The 22,304-nt window shown below is 33.6% G+C and overlaps 2 protein-coding genes across 3 annotated transcripts; one reads left to right on the top strand and one right to left on the bottom strand.

Moving 5' to 3' along the window:
- Positions 1–415: 415 nt before the first annotated feature.
- Positions 416–12,112, top strand: LOC106778591. Its single transcript, XM_014666560.2, has 20 exons — positions 416–697; positions 766–854; positions 946–1,055; positions 1,141–1,195; positions 1,593–1,681; positions 2,024–2,090; positions 2,164–2,226; positions 2,464–2,634; positions 2,729–2,822; positions 2,914–2,984; positions 3,112–3,187; positions 3,313–3,356; positions 6,991–7,058; positions 7,401–7,486; positions 7,579–7,736; positions 7,842–9,180; positions 9,317–9,603; positions 10,353–10,559; positions 10,635–10,791; positions 11,537–12,112. Exons 1-20 carry the CDS (start codon positions 586–588, stop codon positions 11,830–11,832), a joined length of 3,639 nt encoding a protein of 1,212 aa, XP_014522046.1. The 5' UTR covers positions 416–585; the 3' UTR covers positions 11,833–12,112.
- Positions 12,113–13,097: 985 nt separating this feature from the next.
- Positions 13,098–16,887, bottom strand: LOC106778550 (polycomb group protein FERTILIZATION-INDEPENDENT ENDOSPERM). 2 transcript variants are annotated; one of them, XM_014666519.2, is made up of 13 exons: positions 16,675–16,887; positions 16,520–16,585; positions 16,282–16,404; positions 15,622–15,702; positions 15,455–15,547; positions 15,249–15,324; positions 14,623–14,702; positions 14,475–14,546; positions 14,306–14,365; positions 14,059–14,155; positions 13,778–13,841; positions 13,441–13,500; positions 13,098–13,346 (listed from the first exon to the last, which is right to left on the bottom strand). In XM_014666519.2, exons 1-13 carry the CDS (start codon positions 16,876–16,878, stop codon positions 13,277–13,279), a joined length of 1,146 nt encoding a protein of 381 aa, XP_014522005.2. In that variant the 5' UTR covers positions 16,879–16,887; the 3' UTR covers positions 13,098–13,276. The 2 variants fall into 2 exon arrangements, with proteins under 2 accessions (XP_014522005.2, XP_014522006.2); XM_014666520.2 differs by having other exon boundaries at positions 16,282–16,401.
- Positions 16,888–22,304: the final 5,417 nt, after the last annotated feature.

The following is a 22,304-nucleotide window of genomic DNA, read 5'->3' as shown; positions in this document are numbered from 1 at the left end:
AGGACGAAGGGAGTGTTTAAACCAATTCCATAAATATCACGTTTTTTATTAAATTTACTCCCTTTTCACCATACAATATATGGAAATGAAATAATATTTTCACATTTACAAATTTTTGACTATCTTTTTTTGTTTTTAACTTCCTTTCCTTTTAAAAATTATAAATATTTATTTTTTATAATTATTTTATCTTTATAATATATATCAGATAAATTTAAATGTGTGTTATCATTAATTTTGTTTTTTCTTTTCACTTTTCTTATCTTTTGTAACTATATATAAGTTAGGAAAATTTGGCTGAAAAGTTGAAAATAAATTAAAAAATTGATTGTATGCATCATAGTTTTTCCTTCAAACCCACAGTAATAGACAAACTCCAAACACAGCGAGGTCCTCTTCTGACTCAAAAACAGCGCCATCTCTCTCACACGTGCCGCACGTGCCTAGCCGCAATCTAAATTCCGTTTAATTCCTCTACAATAATACCAGAGATCGCTGCCTCAGACGAAGAAAGGAAAGCCTTAAATCAACTCACGGCAAAGCCCGACCCGAACCTCAGGATTGGAACCCGGGTACTCTCAGCAGATGGAGTCAATACTGGGTCGGGCTCTCGAGTACACTCTCAAGTACTGGCTCAAATCCTTCTCTCGAGACCAGTTCAAGTTGCAGGGACGCACCGTTCACCTCTCCAATTTAGGTACATTGAAATCCAAATTTCGAACTTAAATTTCATTTCACCGACTTTGATTCGATTCTCGCTCTCAGATATCGACGGCGACGCTTTGCATTCCAGTGTCGGATTGCCGCCGGCGCTCAACGTTGCCACAGCCAAAGTCGGAAAACTAGAGATAACAGTTGAGTTGCTTACGGTAACTGATTATCTTTCACTTCTTCGCTGTGTTTCCGATCGTGAATTGTGATTTGCTGTTTGTGGCTTTTTTGCAGCTTCCGTCTGTGAGCAATGTGCAGACGGAGCCAATCGTCGTGCATATTGATAGACTCGATCTGGTTCTCGAGGAGAATTCTGATTTTGATGCATCGCTTAGTTCGAACTGGTAAACAATGAAACGAGGCTGGTGATGCTTTATGCTTTTGCTGCCGTTTGTTTCACGTTTTTTTTTCTTTTGTCGATTACTGCAGTTCCGCGCCGTCGGCTGCCTCTGCCAAGGGAAGTGGTTATGGTTTCGCTGATAAGGTTTGAGCTTGATTCTTTTCTTTATTTATCTAAGCATGAGTTCATATATGTTGTTCGTAGTCAAATCATGCTTCGGTTGATTTTGTAGGCAATTTTAACGAAGTTTGTGGGATTTGAATTTGAACATTTATATTGTGGGGAAGAATTCTTAATAACATAGTAAAGATGTACGCAAAGATAATTTATTGATTATAAGGAGAGATTACTAATTTTAGTCTATTATCGAGCCTAATAGAGGAAAAGGACGCAGTGAAAGGTTGCAACATCGTAGTGCTGTTCAGCCTAATAGTTTTATCCTTCCTAGTAGGCTCGAAATTCCTAGGCTGATCAATTGTCCATGAATGCAATTATCTTGTTTGATTGTTACTAGTTCTTACTGACTGCGGGTGATTGTCAGATTGCAGATGGCATGACTATACAAATTCAAACAGTCAATCTATTGCTTGAAACTTGTGGTGGTTCTCGTCGCCAAGGGGGAGCAACATGGTAAGTTCTTGATACCAGCCAGTGCTCTGAACCATTGCTCTCTATACAATATCTTCTTTAGCATTTAATAATTTATGTTTTACCAACCCTATCAAGTTTTGATACTAGTATCTTGTTCCCAGCTGGGATTGATGCAATATCTAAACCGTGTTTATTGCAATGGTGTTAGAATATAGTGGGTGAGTCAGAGGGGACAGTCTTAATTCTTTAGCATAGACCTGACGGGTGGTAGATTTTGCTGTGTTTGTCTCAAAGACAATTTATGAATGAAACTTTCCGTGACTCAATCTGGTTCTGCCCCAAATCTTTTATAATATCCCCATTCACTACCTCTTGTCACAGGGCACCACCTATGGCATCTATCACCATACGCAACCTTTTGTTGTATACTACAAATGAAAACTGGCAGGTAATTATTTCAAAACTCAGGCTTTCTGATTCTACTTGCCTATAGCACTACATTGAAGAACTTTTACTACCAGGTTGTAAATCTTAAGGAAGCGCGGGAATTCTCCAGTAACAAGAAGTACATATATGTCTTCAAAGTAATATATCTTCCCCTTCACTAGTTTTAATCTATCAGTATTTAATCTCTATTGGTGTGATTTTATGTCCTTTCACATCTCTCTTCTATATTATCAGTATTTAATCTGTATAGGTGTGATTTCATTACAACATTTCACAAAAAAATATTTTGTGCTATATTCTCAATGTTGATGATACTGTGTTGCCCATATGTGTATTACCATATAACTATTCTCACGTTTTTATGTTCTACCCAGAAACTGGAATGGCAATCTTTGTCTATTGATCTTTTACCTCATCCCGACATGTTCACAGAAGCTACACTAGACCTCTCTGAGGAGGGGTCAAACCTTAGGGATGATGATGGAGCAAAGCGTGTATTCTTTGGAGGAGAGCGTTTTATTGAAGGAATATCAGGAGAAGCATATGTAAGTAATGCAGTTTCCCTTACATGTTTTAATCATCTGTTTTATTACAGTATTTTATGAATCATGAAATATAGCTTAATTTTTTCATTACCAGATCACAATTCAGAGAACTGAGTTGAATAGTCCGCTCGGGCTTGAAGTTCAATTGCACATAAACGAAGCTGTTTGCCCTGCACTAAGCGAACCAGGTTAGTAAAAGGGCACATTTTGAGTTTCTTGAATATTGAATTGATAAACAAATGGTGATATATGACATGGGAATGGTACAAATATGATCAGGACTACGCGCACTTCTCCGCTTTATGACGGGGGTTTATGTTTGTCTAAACCGGGGTGATGTTGATTCCAAGGTCAGCATTTTTCAGATTGTCTTAACTTTTCTCACCTTTGGGAACACCTCTGTAGTTTGTTAAGCCCAATATTATCATATTTCATTTTTGGATTTCTCTAAATATGTATGTAACTGTACCATGACAGCGATCCACTGAAGCAGCTGGGCGTTCTCTTGTCTCAATTGTCGTGGATCATATATTTCTTTGTATTAAAGATACTGGTTTGTCGTTAGCTTGCACATAGTCTTTTTATATTAATCTTTGTCTTCTTGAATTATTATTAAAATTCTAGCTTTGGGTATATCATTGCTAGCATAATGATCTAATTATTATCACTAATTTACAGAATTCCAGCTTGAGCTTTTGATGCAGTCTCTCTTTTTCTCTCGGGTATGTCTTTTTGTGCTTTCTTTTCTGAGACCATCTTACACTTTTTTCTCACAATTTTTTTCTTGGCTACTTGTCCATATTAATCTCGATAGGGATGCTGGTTACCTTGGCCTTATCTAATAGGTAGAATGGAATACTGTTAGGCCTCTATTGGTAGTTAGGAAGTAGTTAGGAAGTAGTTAGGAAGAAGTGTGTATAAAAAGGGTTGGGGTGCTTTGGGAGAGTCAGTTTTGGAGTATTATTGTTTTGCGGGAACTCTTNTAGTTCTTTGGAGAGAGGTTAAGCTCTCGGGTTACCTTGTAAGCATCATTCTTTTTGATTCTTTGCAATAAAAGGAAGCTGTACAATTTAGAGGAATTGTTCTGTGTGTTTTCGAGTGTTTTTCCATAGGTTCTTGATTACAAGAACCTATCATTTGGTCCGACCTGCCGGATCGTAGTGGGGCTGTCGGATTGAGAGACTGCCGGAAATAGGAGAACTGACGTTTAGCAGTGGGGGTGAAGGATCGAGAAACTGCCATTTCGCAGTGGGGGGTAAAGTGTTCACGAAACTATCGTATCGCTGCCGGAATCGGGTGGGGGAGAAGGAAATGGCAGTTGATAGAATGAAGGTGCAAATAGGAGCGTTGCGACCAGATTATGCAACAATATGCCAAGATTATAAAGCAATACGCCAAGATTATAAAGCAATGCGCCAAGATTTGCAAGAAATCATAAGGAGGTTGGGTGGTCGAGGCCACAACCAGGACGACCAACATTGGGACCGACATGCTGTGCAACCCAACGGGAAGAAAAGGGTAGAACTACCCACTTTCGAAGGGTTTGATTCGTTGGGGTGGGTCTCTAAGGTAGAGAAGTTATTCGAATTGCAAGGTGTGGTAGCGGAGGAAAGGGTGTGCCTAACGGAATTCAGTATGGAGGGCAGCGCTCACTACTGGTTCAAAGCCTGGAAGGCTAAAGCCAAGAATCGTTCTTGGGAAGGACTAAAGGGGGCAATGGTGTGGCAATTTGAAGAATGGAACAGGGGCTCAACCGTTGAAGGGGTGGCGACCAATAAGCAGTCGGGAGAGGAAGAATACGCCCCAACATTGACCTTGAGAGAATTGCAGGAACCGATACGCAACCAGGTGCGTCTTGTCGATTCTCAGGATTTGACGGTCGCGATGCCAATCGTGTGGGATAGGGAGGAACTTCACGGAGGAGCGAAGATCAGAGGAGGAGGAATGGGAAGAAACCTGACAAATTGGAGTAGGTCGAGCGAGACAGTGTTGTGGGTTGAACCCCGTCGACAAACCCAGAACCGAACGGGGCTAGCTAAGAGTAGTGGGTCGGTGCCCAAGGAGGTGATACAGGTGAGTGGGGTTACAAAGACGAACTTCGATAACGGAGGGAGAAATTGTAGGAATTTACCCTACTCAGAGTTTGCGAAACGAAGGGAGGAGGGAAATTGTTTCCTATGTGGAGGGTCGTTCGCACCTGGCCACCGTTGCACCGAGAGAAGCATGTGTGTGCTGCTATTGGAGGAAGATGAGGAGGAAGTTGTGAGTGAGGAAGTGGTGGAACCTGAGACAAAGTCCATGGAGCTGTCCGCCTGCTNANNAGAANGGATGACCCCAACCAGAACGATGAAGTTGACGGGGTGGATCGGAGGAAGAAGCGTGGTGGTCCTCATTGATAGTGGCACCAACCACAATTTTGTCAGTCGGAAGTTAGTGGAGGAATTGAAGTTACCTTTGATTGATACTTTGCCGTATCCGGTGGGCCTGGGAGATGTGCGGAAGAAAACGACCCGGAGACGTTGTGATAAAATTAGATTGAAGTTGGGAGAAGCTACGGTGGAGGGAGTCTTTTATTTGTTTGACTTCAGGGGTGTAGATATTATTTTGGGCATAGAAATGACCATGGGATATGATCTGGTGGGTAAAAGGGTGAGAGTAAAAGGGGACCCTGTTTTTTCCAAACAGCAGGTGGAATCGAAAGCCCTCCTCAACCTTGCAGATGCTGAAACGTGGACACTAGTTAGGAAAGTGGGTCTAGTGGAGAATGAGGTGGACGGAGAGAGGCAAAGTGATTTGACCCCTGTGCAAACAGAGCTGAGTGCGGTTCTGCACCAGCACTACCAAATGTTCCAGGAGAGAGAGAAACGTGCGCTGTCTAGAGAGAACAATGAGTGGCAAAGTGAGTTGACAGCTGCGCAGGAAGCAGAGCAGCACTCAAGGGTGTTTCAGGAAATTAAAGGGCTGCCTTATTTTCGGGAAATGGAGCACCAGGAGGAGGATAATAGGTTTCAACAAATAAAGAAAAAAGTTATTGACCTGATTAGGATGCTAACCCCAACTTTTGAATCCAAGCAGCAACGGAAAGGTGAAGCGTCTGGTGATTTTCAAGAATTTGATCCTGGTGGAAAAACAAATACAAAAAGAAAGTTGGCCATGGATGCTGCATTGGAGAGGAAAACGCAGGTCCACACATCAGAAAGTGGTATGCTGAGATTGCAGATGTATGGCCCAGTGGTCACTTGGATGACCATGGGATCAAACGTGGAATTTGCAGGGTAAAAGAGAAGACGCAACCTGGGAGGACAGGAGCACTATGGCAGACCAATGTCCTAACTTCAACCTTGAGGACAAGGTTGTTTCGGGGGAGGGTGGTATTGTTAGGCCTCTACTGGTAGTTAGGAAGTGTGTATAGAAAGGGTTGGGGTGCTCTGGGAGAGTCAGTTTTGGAGTATTATTGTTTTGCGGGAACTCTTCTAGTTCTTTGGAGAGAGGTTAAGCTCTCGGGTTACCTTGTAAGCATCATTCTTTTTGATTCTTTGCAATAAAAGGAGGCTGTACAATTCAGAGGAATTGTTCATTGTGTTTTCGAGTGTTTTTCCATAGGTTCTTGATTACAAGAACCTATCAAATACCTTGAGCCAAAAAGAAATTCATATAGAGGCTTATATTTTCCTTTAAGACTCTCTTTGAGGCCTTAAGACACCTTATATATAGTTTAGTTTATTTGGGTCCTTTGGATGCTCGAAGAGTAATAAGATGTTGATGGTAACCCTCAGGAGTGGGTGTGTACATGTCATTTTCACATCTGATATGAATAATTCAGAAATAAGAAAAAAATTGTAAACAATAAATATATGCAGTGTATGTGATTTTGGCATGATAAGTTAGTTTTTTTAATAGCAACTAAGTACTTATAGTGCTATTTATGAGCCAGTTATTTGGAAAGCTTAAGCGATTAGGTGAAGGAAGGCACATGAATAATAGTATATCCAACATATCTCCTTAAGCGGGAATCCTTTGGGCTTGAAGCTTGGATAATGCAAATGTCTAATTGTTGACTTTGAGGCAACAAGAACTGAAGTCTAGACTATATAGTCTGTGCAGTTTTTTCATGCTTCAACCCCAAAGAGCTCCTGCACAATGGTTGTCTCAGAAAAACAATATAAAACCATATATGTGTTTTCATCCAATAGCTTATCCTTTTGGGATTGTTGGTTCGTGGGAATGCCATTTACAAATATTTATATCTTCCTCACTCTTCAATGTCATATCTCCATGTTTGTGACCGTCTATTGTGCTATGTTATAAGACCTTCAGTCGTAGTACAGTTATATTGTTGATTGACTATCCTTGCAGGCCAGTCTTTCTGAAGGAGATAATGATAATAACTTGACAAGAATTACAATTGGTGGCTTATTTTTAAGGTTTGTATTTCTATTCCCTCTCTGAATAATAACTATTAAAAGAATTCAGAAAGTTTTTCTGAGTGTGTGGGCAAGTGTTAGTGTGTATGTCAATCTATTTCATGCTCATAGGATTTGATTAAAAGCTGGGAGTGGGAATGTACTCTTTTGAATATATTGGCAATGAGATACCTTGGTTGAATTGGGAGAAGTTATTGCAATTGAAAATGAGAAGAATTTCTTAGCAGTATGCCCCACTTATTAATCAATTTGGTTGCACTTGTTTAACAACCTTGTTTTTGTGCTGACTGGACTAATTGTTACTATGGAACTAATCTGTACTCGGTACATATTGGAATGCAGGGACACCTTTTGTAGCCCTCCATGTATCTTAGTGCAACCATCAATGCAAGCTGGCACCAGAGATGCTTTCCGTGTGCCAGAATTTGGTATTAATATTCAACATATTCTTGACAAGAAGTAATTACCCCGGCTATGCATATATTATTTGCTCACTTGCCTTCTCTCCTTTCTTTTTCAGCCAGAAGCTTTTGCCCTCAAATATATCCTTTACAAGAACAGCAGTGGCAATTGAATGAGGGAACCCCTCTAATATGCCTCCATGCTCTTAAGATCATGCCCTCTCCACTTCCACCATCCTTTGCTTCTGAAACTGTTATTGACTGCCAGCCACTTGTGGTATGTGCAGGATCTTTCAATATATGGCCTGTTATAAACTTAAAAAGTGAATCAATTCTGTACTTTTGCCAATGTTATAATTTGATAATCTTTCCATATTTTTAGATTCATCTCCAGGAAGAATCATGTCTGAGGATATCCTCTTTATTAGCTGACGGTATTGTTGTCAATCCTGGTGATATTTTACCAGATTTCTCGGTGAAATCTTTTATTTTCAATCTCAAGGGACTGGATATTACAGTTCCTTTTGACAAGACCAAATTGGATATTTCCAAAAATGACATGGACAATACAGTCCAGACCTCCTTTTCTGGAGCAAGACTTCATATTGAAAGGCTTTTCTTTCTAAATTCACCCTCACTGAAACTGAGAATGCTGAACCTGGAGAAGGATCCTGCTTGCTTTAGTCTTTGGGAAGGTCAACCAATTGATGCTAGCCAGGAGAAATGGACTGCTAGAGCATCCCAGCTTACTTTGTCTCTGGAAGCATACATTGATGGACCTGGATGTCAAAATTCTCTTGGACAGACGGCAGGATTGTGGAGATGTGTTGATCTGAAAGATGCTTGCATAGAAGTGGCTATGGCAACTGCTGATGGCAGTCCTTTGTTACAAGTTCCCCCGCCTGGGGGTATTGTGAGGGTTGGAGTTGCTTGTGAACAGTATCTGTCCAACACTTCTGTTGAACAATTGTTTTTTGTCCTGGATCTATATGGTTATTTTGGGAGAGTTAGTGAAAAGATAGCAATGGCTGGAAAAAGGAAACAATTGGAGGACATTAGGGACAAATCCTTTGGTGGAAAGCTGATGGACAAGGTTCCTAGTGATGCTGCTGTCAGTTTATCAGTGAAAAATCTCCAACTTCGATTTCTGGAGTCATCTTCTGTTAATATTGAGGGGCTGCCTTTAGTGCAGTTTCTTGGAGATGATCTATTTACCAGTGCCACTCATAGAACCCTTGGAGGTGCTATTATTGTTTCATCTATTTTACGTTGGGAGAGTGTTGAGATAAGTTGTGTAGATGCTGAGGGACTCTTGCCGTGTGAAAAGGCCTCATTCTTGTGTTCTAAGGAAAATGCTCCCTCACTGAGTGACAATGGATACCCTCAGCTAAGAACTGTTTTTTGGGTGCATAAGAATGAGAAGCATCTATTGAATGGAAATGCTCATTCAGTCCCTTTTCTAGATATAAGCACGGTGCATGTAATACCATTGTATGAACAAGACGTGGAATCTCATAGTTTAAATGTCTCAGCTTCTGTATCTGGTGTTCGTCTTGGTGGTGGAATGAACTATGCTGAAGCCCTCCTGCATAGGTTTGGAATACTTGGGCCTGATGGAGCTCCCGGAATGGGTCTTTGTAAAGGATTGGAAAACTTGCAGAAAGGACCGTTGTCAAAACTTTTTAAGGCAACTCCCCTCCTTGTTGATGATTCAGAAGATGGTATGAAACAAACTATGTTGTCTAAATTTCTGTAGTTGGTTAATGTGCTTAATACATAAAAAGTTGGTTTCTTAATTCATCTTGGGCATGTTTGTTCGCTCTATTTAAATAACTTTCCTTCCTATTTTTTCACCAGTTGGAAGTAGGCTAGAAGGGAAAGAAGCCGCTTTTCCCCAATTGAAGAAGCCTGATGATGTGGATGTAACTATAGAATTGAGAGACTGGTTGTTTGCCCTTGAAGATACACAAGAGACAGCTGAAAGATGGTGGTTCTCTAGCCATGAAGATGAAGACAGAGAAGAGAGGAGTTGGCATGCATCTTTCCATGGTTTACGAGTAAATGCAAAAAGTAGCCCACCAAATGTTCCAGATGGAAAAATACAAGTGCAAAGAATAAAACAACATCCAGTAGAATTGATTACGGTAAATAAACTTTCTTTCTGTTTTCAAGATGTAATGTTTATGTTTATAAATTTCTTCTCCAACCTTCTGCAGAATCAAAGACTTGGTTTTCGCTTTCAAGAATAATATATTTTGGTTGACTCTATAAGGGAGATAAAGCAAAATTAGCACTTGCTAAACAAAATAGCTCAACATTTTGTCAGGCATCACATCCAGTAGGAATTGTAAAACTTGAAAAACACTACTATTGACATTGGGACGGTGGGGGATAGCCTAGATGGATAATTATATCAGTTACATTTTTCTGTTGACTAGTAACTATAAGGTTTAAATCGGTGTATCTGTTGCAAGACATATTTATGTCCTTGGTTTTAATAAAATGTCGTGTAAAAAACGTTGCTTCTCATGCCTTGAAGTGAATTATATTTCTGTATATATGTTATTGTTGTTTTTTTCCAGATACCTTTTTTAATTTCTCCATCTTGTCAAAATCAGAATAAATTATTTTATTACTTCGGTTAAATGGACAGAACACATCTATGAATAAAGACTTTGCTCCTAATGGTCAGAACACATTTAATATCCACTTAACTAGTAAAATTTTAAATATCATGCAATGTGGTTTTTCTCTGATTTATATACTTAAATATGCTAAAACCCAAAATCCTTATAGTTGGTTTATTTTTGCAGCCTTTCATTTCTGTTTCTTGTTCTTTAAGATGTCTTCTACTCCTATCACTCCTCTTTACATAGTGAGGTGACACTTGCAGGTTGGAGTTCAAGGTCTGCAAATCTTGAAGCCTCATTTACAAAAGGGCATTCCTTCATCAATGCTAATTGCAAATGGGGGTAAAGAATCCACCAACGCAGTTGGAGGAATTGGTGTTGAAGTTCGCTTGATTTTAGGTGGGGAGAATGTTGATGATGAAATGGCTAATTGGGAAGTGGAAAACCTAAAATTCTCTGTCAAACAACCGGTAATAAGAATTTCATATTTATGACACGTCTCTGTTTTATATGAAGGTTGTATCTGAGATGCTTTCTTCATGCAGATTGAGGCAGTTGTAACCAAGGATGAGGTTCAGCACCTAACTTTTCTGTGCAAATCTGAAATTGACTCAATTGGCCGGATAACTGCTGGAATTATACGGTTGCTGAAGTTAGAAGGTTCTATTGGCCAGTCAGTAATTGATCAACTTGGGCACCTAGGTAAGTTGTCAAATTGTGCGTTGAATTGTTTCTTATCAGACATAAAATCTCTTTATTATAAGCTGCACTAGTGGAACTTAGCTTTTCCTAAAGTTGGGAAGTGATTTTATCTTCCCAAAACTGCATTTTCATACAGCGCAGAAGATGGATTTAAGACTTGAGGTATAATATGCTTAACTTACTGGTATGGCATACATATAGATCAAAGAGAGGAAATGCGCAGGACTAGAATAGGAAATGGATAATGCTTTAAAACCAGCGTCTGTGTATCGAATCCTAGGGGCTGTTATATTGATGAAAACCTTAGCCGATTACAACATATAATAGTAATATACAGTACACTCTGACTGTTAACCCTCAAAAAACTAATGTTTAAGGGAGCTAATACCAGAAGTCTAAGGTTGGAGATGGTGTGACATGAATAAATTTCAATTCATAAGTGTACAATAAATGATACACGTGATAGTAATTGTCTGGAGTTTCTCACGAATTGGAAACTTAATTGTGGTTACTATTCGAGCAAATCACATGGCTTTGGCAGACTACTATTGTTCCTGATTTAGAGGAGCTTCCAAGCTGAAGCACCTCGCCTGTTTGCATTCAAATTTCAAACTCCAAAAAAATTTTGCTTTGACAAAATTTGAGTAGGATAATGTGATTTTATATGGGAACTCGTTCTCAGACAAAACAGAACCTCAGTTTATATATTTTCGTAATCTTCTAATAACGGTTTGATTATCTGCAGGAAGTGAAGGCATTGATAAGATTTTCTCCCCGGAAAAGGTTAGTAGAGACGGAAGTATTGGCAGTAGAGGAATTTCTCCATTGCCAATTCTCATAAATGAGGAATCACACAGAACTTCGGAACAAACATTAAGTTTACTTGAGGAAGCACTTGTGGAATCAAAGGCTAAACTTAATGATTTAATCAGTGATACTGGTACTTCAGAGTCTTCCTCTCAACACATTACCATACTCCAACTGAGTCAAAAGATAGAGACTATGCATGACTTACTGATGCAATTACGGCATCAACTTTAAGGTTCCTCTCTCTGCCATTTTTTGCTGTATATTTATAGTCAAAATATTTTCATTCACATTATAGATTACAGTATTGTGTATATAGGATATAAATCTTTGTTGAGTGTTGTACAAGCTAGGCAGCCGCCATGGCTCTTCATTGATGTAACAAATTTTGTTCCCTTCACCAAACAACGTAATCAAATGGTTGAGATATCTTTGGGAGTTTAATGTGGAAGGGGCAGATCCAGATTTTCTCAATATTTTGCTACCAACAAAAAATCTTCCCCTTTGTGATTAATCAATTCTGAAAGAAACCATAGTTACTGTGCCATGGAAGAAATTACTAAACACTCACACCATACAGAGTAGAAAAAAAATTAGCGTTTAACTCCGCAAAACCAAAAATCATACTAAAATCTTAAAAAGGTAAATTATTACTATAACCACAATTTAACTTAATCAATTATATTCTATTAGGTAATCCTTTAAAAAAGGAGATAAAAAAATTATACAATGTTTTTAAAGCTCAAATAAACTGAAGACGATACAATAGTGATTAAATAAAATAATATTTAAAATTAATTAGATTACAATTGTTAAAAAAAGTCTTGCAAAGTAAAAAATAGATGGCAATTCTTTATTTCACAAAAACAGAACACTTGAAAGATGTGCAAGGAGAGCATATCAAGTTATTCAGGAGCTTGTTTTAAGGAACGTTGTTAGATTTTCTTGAAGCACATCAGAAATACTGGAATCAGAAATGTCATTCTTAAATAAAATATATTGGGTACCCTTTAAATAGTGTTTTTATAAATATTTTATAAATTTTAAAATGAAAAAAAGTAAAAACTTCAAATGAGATCAGAATATGATTTTTCACATCCTATGAAAAAACAACCTTAACACCCTTTAACATGGGAATAAAAACACTTGAAAAATAATAGAACATAATGTTACTACTTTTATGGAAAATCGGAAAATATCGCAACAAATACGTCAACATATACTTCTCTGATTTCCATTCTAAAAGATAACTTAATCTGAAAAACAAAGAAAACGATTGACCAACTACTCACAGCATATTTCGAATATAGAAAACATTGACCACATATAAAGATGTACGCTACTAAACAATTTTAACTCAAACACCCTTAACAAATCATCTCCCACCATAGAAGATAATTACGAGCTTCACACGCAAAACCCTAATTCATTTCGAAAGTATTTTCCATTAAATAATATATTAAAGGGGAAAGAANCATTCGAACTGAAGANCTCTAAAATGTATAAACCGGCAACATGCATGGCTCAATTTTATTTAAAACAACGTCAAAGTTCTAATGAGTTCTCAGTTGAACCTTTTACATTAAAAGGCTTATCGAACCAAAATAAACAAAAACGCAATAAACCAAGTTCCTGATTTTTTGACATGCACGTCAGATTGGTATTGCATGTATTCAAGTTAGGTTGAAGAGTTTGAAACATCATCCCAGCGCCATATTGTCCCATCCTCAGTGCAACTCAATATAGTACTACAACATAACACACAACAGAGGACTATAGTTAAAAACTACAAGAATATTGCACCAAAAATATGAGAATCATCATCAATATATCAAGCATTACCTTCCATCAAAGGAAGTAGCAGTCTGCCTGATCGGAGAGTTTGATTGAGGATGTGACAACCTGAACAAGGTGACTAAGCATAAGAACTTTATACAGTAGAAGACCTTTGAATTGAAATAACTATAAAACTTAGATACAATTTTTTAAAGCCTTGTTTGAACTGTTTTTTACAATCAGAATTGGAGTTCATCTCAGAAATTTGCATAATCTTTTTAATGCATATATTTATTTGCAGATTGTGGAGATGAAATTAAATTCTGATTGAAAACTACAAAAACCATCAATATAACTTTCTCTAAGTTTTGTTCTTGAAATAATCAGTTGATAGACAACATACTTTGTAGCAAGTATAGGAGGACATGACTGCAATTCCCAAACATAAATCTGGCCTGCCCTGTTACCTGAAACACCCAGAAAATAAAATAAAAAATGAACATAAAACAAAAGTAAATTCTTGAAATTACCTCAGACTTGCCATAAAAAAGAACCAGTCAAAATTGTCAGAATGTATTCAACAAATTGTCCAATTATCCATAGTTCCTATCACACTATAGAACTGGAACTGCAGTAGATACTAGAGAAAACAATAAATTTTAAAAAATAAGCAATAATTTTTACCTACTGTAGCTATGTTGAAATGGAAATCACATGAAAACTTGATGAACCAGATATCACATTCAGGAATGGGGTATTTCTGAAGGACATCAACCGCACCCTAAAAATCCACACAGAGCACAAAAAATAATATGACGCTGATTAAAACTTACATTTCATAAAACAAATGAAAAAAGATAATAATAATAATAATAATAATAATAATAATTATAATAATAATAATAATAATAAAAAAATAATTATAACTAACCGTTCCTGTAATTTCATCCTTCACTTTAGGTTCCCACAACATAATTTCATCATCAACACTCTGGAAACGTAAAACGTAAAAAGATACGTGAAGCTGATACTATTTCCACAACAAACATAACATTTAAATTCCACTAGGAAGAGTAGTCTGACACAGAGCAATCACTCACCTTTGAAAGGATGAAATCACCCAACCACCTAGTACAGTCAACATAATTTACATGAACCGAAGCACTGTATACCTGAAAATAGGTATCACTAGAATTAGGAATTATACAAAGATAAATGATATGTACCAAAAAATAAATTGTTACTAACAGGATGTTGGACAAATTTTGTTGGGAACTTTGAAGGAAGATCTGTCCATGTGAATGATTTTTCTACATATGTCCAGAAGTCTGCATAAACACAAGGAACATGATGGATTAAAATGAAACTGATAATTATAGAGTTGGTACATCACAATTGACTGAATATGTAAACAGAAACAGGTATAATGTTGCATACAAGAATTTTTTACAAATTACAAAAATAATTGCTACTTGCAGCATATGTTGTTATGAAACAAATATCAGAGATACAATAAAAAATGTATATCAAATCCATTAAGAATAATTGATTATATGTAAGAAGGATAGATGGATAAACAGAGGAGATGGAAGATCAAGGAACCCTCAATAGCTTTTCTAAAAATATTGAAACAATGGTGACATTTAATCCGTGTAATCAACTCCACCTAGTGGAAAAAGTATCAATTTTATCTTATTTCTTCATTTTCGTTATAACTGATGAAAGAGCTATGATTTTTTTCATTCTGCCCTCTTACCAATCTAATATCTTATTTCTTCTAATATGTTTTTTTATCGTATTTCTTCCGTTTTGTTTCACTCTGCCATCTTTAGTCAGGTATCATCAAGAAGCTACCATTAAACAAAATATCTTACCCTTTATAGACCATATTTTTACAGTAGTATCCATGCCACAACTACAAATACGATATATATCCGAAGGATGAAAATCCTACAGAAAGAAACATAAAATTAGTTGGGCTAATCTCCAAAATCCAGATATTATATATATTATAGCTACGAATAGGTAGGTAAGTAAACAATAAAAAGGACGAGATACACTGGATGGAGAGTACACTTACAACACTTAGGATTTCATTGCGGTGTCCTCCAGCTCCTGCAAATATCAAGATACATATTCCAGTTTGAGTATTCCACAACCGAAGAGATTCATCCTGATCAACCTTAAATGTCATTATTGAGAAACAAAAGATTGTTTAAATAGTTAAAATGTGGAGAAGCCAATTACTCTGCTTGCAGATATCACAAGCGATGGTTTTAATGTTTGGGTTCTGACTTCATTTATAGCGTTCCCATGGCCAATAAAACTCTGCAGAGAGGAGATGTCATGTTATGTAGCAGAAGGGATCAGAGCACAACCAATACATTTTCAACATTATTGACAAAAAAAATGTACATTCAAAGGCATTTAGCTTACAGTAATGCCCTCAAAAATCCCAACTAACAATCAACACTAAGGGCGGGCACACATGAGTAAAAAACTTATTAAGCTTTGATTCAGTAAGAACTTAAGCACTGGTTCAACAATAAAAAGCTTATCCATGAAGTTAATTGTGAATCACTTTTCGGTTAAGCTTCTTAAAATAAGCGAAGAAGAATGAATAGTGAAGACATGAAGCACTTTAATAAGCTCACACTAAACTCCAACAAGGACGCCAGTATTATTTTCTAACGAAAACAAAATTCAGAAAAAGTACTTAACCATAAAAATTAAAGTAAACAGAGCTACCATTAATCAAAGACCACCTTAAAATGCTTTTATATAAAATAAACCGACATAAGCTCCATATAATCTCTTACAATCACTACCGAAATATAAAAAATCTATAATCGCATGTTCAAAAGCTTCATGCAGATTATCACGAGTTCATTACTGTAACCAAAATACCCGGTATATGCTCTCACGGCCAGCATCAATGACTCGGATTATCCCCTTGCTTCCTCCAGCCACAATAAATGGACTTCCCTCATCACTGCATGCCCAACTCACAGCGAAAAAAGCCTCATCCTTCTGGTCCACATAGAAACATAAAAAGTGAAACAAACCTTAGAACACAGACATATACAAAAAAAAAAAAAAACAAAGTTAGAGAAAATAGAGACTGAAGAGTCAAATGTTCACTTACATCCTCGTCCACATAAGACTGCAAAACAGCAATAACCCCTCCTTCAAGGCATTGATAAACAGTAATCTAAGAAGAAGGAGAAAAAAACATTAAAAATTGAAACTTTCGGAATGAAATGAAAAAGGACATTGAAGGAAAAAAAATAGAGGGTGTACTCTGTTGCCACCAACAGTGACGAAAACGTTGAGGTAACGAGAGTCAAGGAAGTTGAAAGCGACAGCGTATATAGGACGTTGCCCCTCTTGGAGGCGATTGGTGATTCTGTATTCTTTCTTTTTTGCCGGAGCCAACGATCCCACCACAGGCTCAGACCCTAAGCCAAATGTTTTTCCCTTTTTACCCTTATCCTCCATCTTCATTTGTATTTCTTAGTATTCTCTCTATTAGGTTTCACACAAAGAAAGATGAGAGAGAAAGATGTAATTTTCTATTTCTCACTCAAAAATTAAATAAATAGATAATTTTACGGGTTATCCGATTAGGATTCGATTCGACCCGGTTAAAAGTTTTCAATGAGATTCAAAGTTTATATTATTTTATATTTGTCTGAATATGACGTCAGATGATGATATGTCTGACGTGACGTCAGATGACAGCTATCATGTCAGACACAGTTATAAAATTTATAATGTCTTTATGATCAAAATAAAGATTGTCCTACTTAGTAAGTAATGCTAATAAATGATCACGATTTTCCATAATTTACACTACATAGATAATTTTATAAGTTATTTGGTTAAAATTCCATTGAATCTCACTTATGTTAAGAAAGTCTATATCTTAACTTGTATTATAATTAAATAATTAGGTTTCACATTTATAAGTTTGTCTGAACCTAATATTAGAAGTGACTTTAAATATTACTTAAGTTTCTATTATAAAATTTGGATTTTGATATTGTCAAAAATATTTATTACATTTTTATAATTGGTAACCAATGACTAATTAAAGACTACATTTCATATAATTCACATTAAATAGATAATTTTATTACTCAATCAAACCCCTCTCATGTTAAAAACTCTCAATCTCTACTTGTAACATGATTAAAAATTTAGGTTATATTATATTTGTTTGAATCTAATATCAGCCGCGCTAGATAATATGTCAAACAGGACATCAGATATCATCTTGGACATTACTATAAAATTTAGATTTTCGTAATGTTTTTATGATTAAAATGAAAATTATTTATTACTTTTATAATTAGAAAGTAATGACTAATAAATTATTACGATTTTTCATAATTTACATTAAATAGATAATTTTATAGGTTATCTGGTCAAGACTCAATAGAATCTCACTCGTGTTAAAAAATTTATATCTTAGCTTGTATATAATTATATAATTAGGTTTCATATTTATAAGTTCGTCTTATCCTAGATGTGAAGTTAATTATTACTTAAGTCACAGGTAATAAAATTTGGATTTTGATATTGTCAAAAATATTTATTATATTTTTATAATTGGTAACCAATTACTAATTAAAGATTAATTTTTTTTATAATTCATATTAAATAGATATTTTTAAATGCTATCCAAATTCAAACTCACCTTAATTATCCAATTAATACTCAATCCAACCTAACCCATGTTAAAAATTAATATTTACATCTATCATGATTAAGTTATTTCATATTTGTTTGAATTTTAAGTCAGACAGACGCGATATTAGATATTTTTCAGATGTGAAATAGGATATTATGTCAAACACTGTTATAAAATTTAAACTTTCACAATGTCTTTATGATTAAAATGAAAATTATTTATTACCTTTATAATTAGTAAGTAATGACTACTAAATTATTTCAGTTTTTCATAATTTATATTTAATAGATAATTATATAAGTTATCTTATCAAAACTCAATTGAATTTCACTCACGTTAAAAAAATCTATATCTTAACATGTATCATAATTAAATAATTAAGTTTTATATTTATAAGTTTGTTTGAACTTAATATTAAACCGTTAAATATTACTTAAATAATGTTTGTAAAATTTGGATTTTGATATTCTTAAAAATATTTATTATATTTTTATAATTGGTAACTAATTACTAATTAAAGATTAATTTTTTTTTATAATTCACATTAAATAGATAATTTTAAATGTTATCCAAATGCAAACTCATCTTAATTATTGATTAATACCCAATCCAACCCGACTTATGTTGAAAGTTCTTAATCTTTACTAATATAATGATTAAAAATTTAGATTATTTTATATTTTTTTTAATCTTATATCAAACGTAACATTAGATACTTGTTAAATGTGACATCAGATACTATGTCAGACAGTGCTATAAAATTTAGATTTTTATAATGTCTTTATGACAAATGAAAATTATTTATTACTTTTATAATTAGTAAGTAAGTACTAATAAATTATTATGATTTTTCATAATTAACATTAAATAGATAATTTTATAGGTTGTGTGGTCAAGACTCAATAGAATATCACTCACCTTAAAAAAGTTTATATCTTTGCTTGTATTATAATTAAATAATTAGGTTTCATATTTATAAGTTTGTCTCATCATAGATGTGAAGTTAAATATTATTGAAGTCACACGTTATAAAATTTGGATTTTGATATTGTCAAAAATATTTATTACATTATTATATTTGGTAACCAATTATTAATTAAATATTTTTTTAATAATTCATATTAAATAGATATTTTTAAATGTTATCCAAATTCAAACACACCTTGATTATCCAATTAATACTCAATTGAACTTGACTAAGGTTAGACATTATGTTGAATATTATTTAGTGTGTATAAAATTTGGATTTTGATATTGTNTTGATTATCCAATTAATACTCAATTGAACTTGACTAAGGTTAGACATTATGTTGAATATTATTTAGTGTGTATAAAATTTGGATTTTGATATTGTTAAAAATATTTATTATATTTTTACAATTGGTAATCAAACTAATTAAAGATTATTTTTTTTATAATTCATATTAAATAGATAATTTTAAATGTTAAATTCAAACTCATCTTAATGATAAACAAGTTATGTTTTATTTTTTTATCAAAAATAAATAATTAAATTAGATTACATGTATGATCTCTACATGATGTTATTCGATGTTATGAAATTTGGATTTGCATAACTTGAAAAGTTATAATTCAAGAAGTGAAACATAATTCTTTAGTAAAATAATAGGTTAATGATAAATTTAAATTGGTATATTACGTTCTTTTTATATTTTTGTAACATGAGTTAGACATATGATATTAGATATTGTGATAGGTTTGGAATCACATTTGAAGTTTTAGAACTATAGTTCTTTTTGAATTGGATCTAGTTCCTTTGGAAATAGAGGGTGAAGTACATGAAAAATTTATAAAATAGGGGTTGAATAATGATTTTCGGTAGATTTTGAATATATGCATAAATAGTTCTTCACACATTTTTAATATTAGTTATGTTGTACTTTTTTTATGTTAGTTATATAATTAATATAGATCTAATAATGTAAAAAGCGTGAATTTTTCATATCAATTAAATTTGTAACAAAAATAATTTTCATACCATGTGAATTGAAAGAATTGTCAATAAAAAGACCTCAAAATGTTGTAATATCTATTTTTTTTTCAATTTCTACTATGATTAAAGCTTAGCTACAACTAATTTCTTAGTTAATTATAGTTTTAGTTGACAAAGAAAAGTTTACCTTTTTTAATATTTGATTTGTCTTAGTTATTTTTCTCTTTATATATTCTTATATTTTTTTTCATGCATATAAACACAATTCATAAATAAAGATTTTTATATTTCAATTAATGTTATCATTTTAACGTAGTTTACTAAAAAGTTAATAATGTATTCAAATATATAAACAATTGTTTTAGTATACAAATATCATAATCTTAATATTCATACAAAGATAAACAAATATACAATTTATTAAAAAAATTTAAATTTCTATTAATGTTATCATTTTTAACGTAGTTTACTAAAAAGTTAATAATGTATTTAAGTATATAAACAAATGTTTAAGTATACAAATATCATAATCTTAATACTAATACAAAGATAAACAAATATATAATTTATTATAAATAAAACTACATAAATTTACAAGTCATAAAACATTCTTCAAAAGTTTATGTTTATCACTCTTAATGTTTAATACTTTATTTTATTTTGAATGGAGATAAATCATTCAAAATCTACATATTCAAAATTGTATTTGATCAATGTAAATTAAAACTCACATTTAATTATTTTAAGTTGTTTGGTCAATTCTATATTACATTCCTCCATAAATTTATAATATTTGTGAATATGATTGTATCTATTTGTTTCATTACATAACATTGACACTTATGCTTAGACAAATAATAATGAAAACTATTTTATATAATACAATTCACTAGTAGTTAGACAAATAACGTATTATGAACATGTGAAAGTTATATTAACCTCAAATGAGTATATCCACCTTTATAAAAACAATGTAAACTAAATGATATCAATCATTAAATTTATTATGATATAAAATATATTAGTAATAATTGTCACTGATCCTACAAGTTATAATAATATTCTAAACAATTAAACTTTGTATCAATTTAAAAATTATATACTTAGTAATGTAAATAAGGTCTTAGATACTTCTTTTCTTATATTTTGTAAATATTCATATCAAGTATGTTTAACTTCATTTTCTATGTTCTAAATGACAACAATATCAAGGATTCCATGTATAGAAGTATGTTTTTTCTCTTAATGCAAAGACAATGTTAACATAACCTATTAATATATTAGTTTGTTTATTTTAACAAAAGCATACTTGCGTCAACCTAGATAACATATATGTATTTGATAAGAATATTAACCTTTGGCACAAAAAGAAAATAATGATATCGATTTTCTATGACTTTATAATTGTGGTTTTGGTTAAAGGCTTCCTGTGAACATGTTAGATGATATAAAATTCAGGAAAACATTATTTTGCATGTTCTTATTTTGAGAAGACTTTAAATTGGCACTTGGATGATTTGTGTAGCTTTTCGTATGAAACCTTATATTTTCATTTTGAAAACCTTGATGCTTTTGGTCAAGTGGATGTTTTTCTTTCTGAAAAAATATTTTGTTTAATGCTTATTGTTAATCTGAAAAGATATTTCTTTTAATGCTTATTGTTAAACTTCAAAACTAAAGTTGTTGGACGGTCTAGTTTCTCTAGAAGATCTTGTCTCAATAATTTCTCTTTTTTTTATGTTTAACAAATATTCATGCTAAACAAAATGGTGATTTTGAAAACGTCAGGATATTGTCAAAGTTTTTCTAGCTTACTAAACGATGTGTATTTTAGGTGTGCCCCCCTTACTCCTAGATCCCCTTGAATTGTTTGACGTTTTTATCATAGAAAGAATATTTTTGTAAAAAGTATAAGAGCAAATGTGAGATTTTCAACAACTTTCTTCAAAGCGTTTTCATGTGAAAATTTATATCATGACTTTATGGTGTAACTATCAAACCATTGATTCAGAACATAAATGAAATAACTAATCATTCATGTATCAGAGCATAATATAGTTACTTTATATTCATCAAAGCATAGATGTTATATCAGAATATGTTATGAGGCATACATTTTTCAGTCACAAATATTTATATATTAAAATAGTCTTTGTAGGATTTAAGGAGTGTACTCCCCTTGAATATGATAGTCTATTTTCATCACAACATTCAGGCATTTAATCACATGACATATTATAGTCTATTTTCATCACAACATTCAGGCATTTAATCACATGACAT

The sequence above is a fragment of the Vigna radiata genome, unplaced genomic scaffold (genome assembly GCF_000741045.1).
Source record: "Vigna radiata var. radiata cultivar VC1973A unplaced genomic scaffold, Vradiata_ver6 scaffold_23, whole genome shotgun sequence".
In the NCBI taxonomy this organism is placed as follows: domain Eukaryota; kingdom Viridiplantae; phylum Streptophyta; class Magnoliopsida; order Fabales; family Fabaceae; genus Vigna; species Vigna radiata.
The sequence above is the reverse complement of the archived record's forward strand: the minus strand, read 5'-3'. Positions and strand labels throughout refer to the sequence as shown.

Excerpts from the sequence above, each read along its gene's own strand:
- LOC106778591 (XM_014666560.2), top strand. The coding sequence starts at position 586 with ATGGAGTCAATACTGGGTCGGGCTCTCGAGTACACTCTCAAGTACTGG. Across the intron at positions 2,823-2,913 it reads CCCTGCACTAAGCGAACCAG|GACTACGCGCACTTCTCCGC; the intron begins GTTAGTAAAAGG and ends AAATATGATCAG. Across the intron at positions 7,059-7,400 it reads ATTGGTGGCTTATTTTTAAG|GGACACCTTTTGTAGCCCTC; the intron begins GTTTGTATTTCT and ends ATTGGAATGCAG.
- LOC106778550 (XM_014666519.2), bottom strand. The coding sequence starts at position 16,878 with ATGAAGATGGAGGATAAGGGTAAAAAGGGAAAAACATTTGGCTTAGGG. Across the intron at positions 13,842-14,058 it reads TTTCAACATAGCTACAGTAG|GTAACAGGGCAGGCCAGATT; the intron begins GTAAAAATTATT and ends TGGGTGTTTCAG. Across the intron at positions 13,347-13,440 it reads GCTACTTCCTTTGATGGAAG|TACTATATTGAGTTGCACTG; the intron begins GTAATGCTTGAT and ends GTTATGTTGTAG.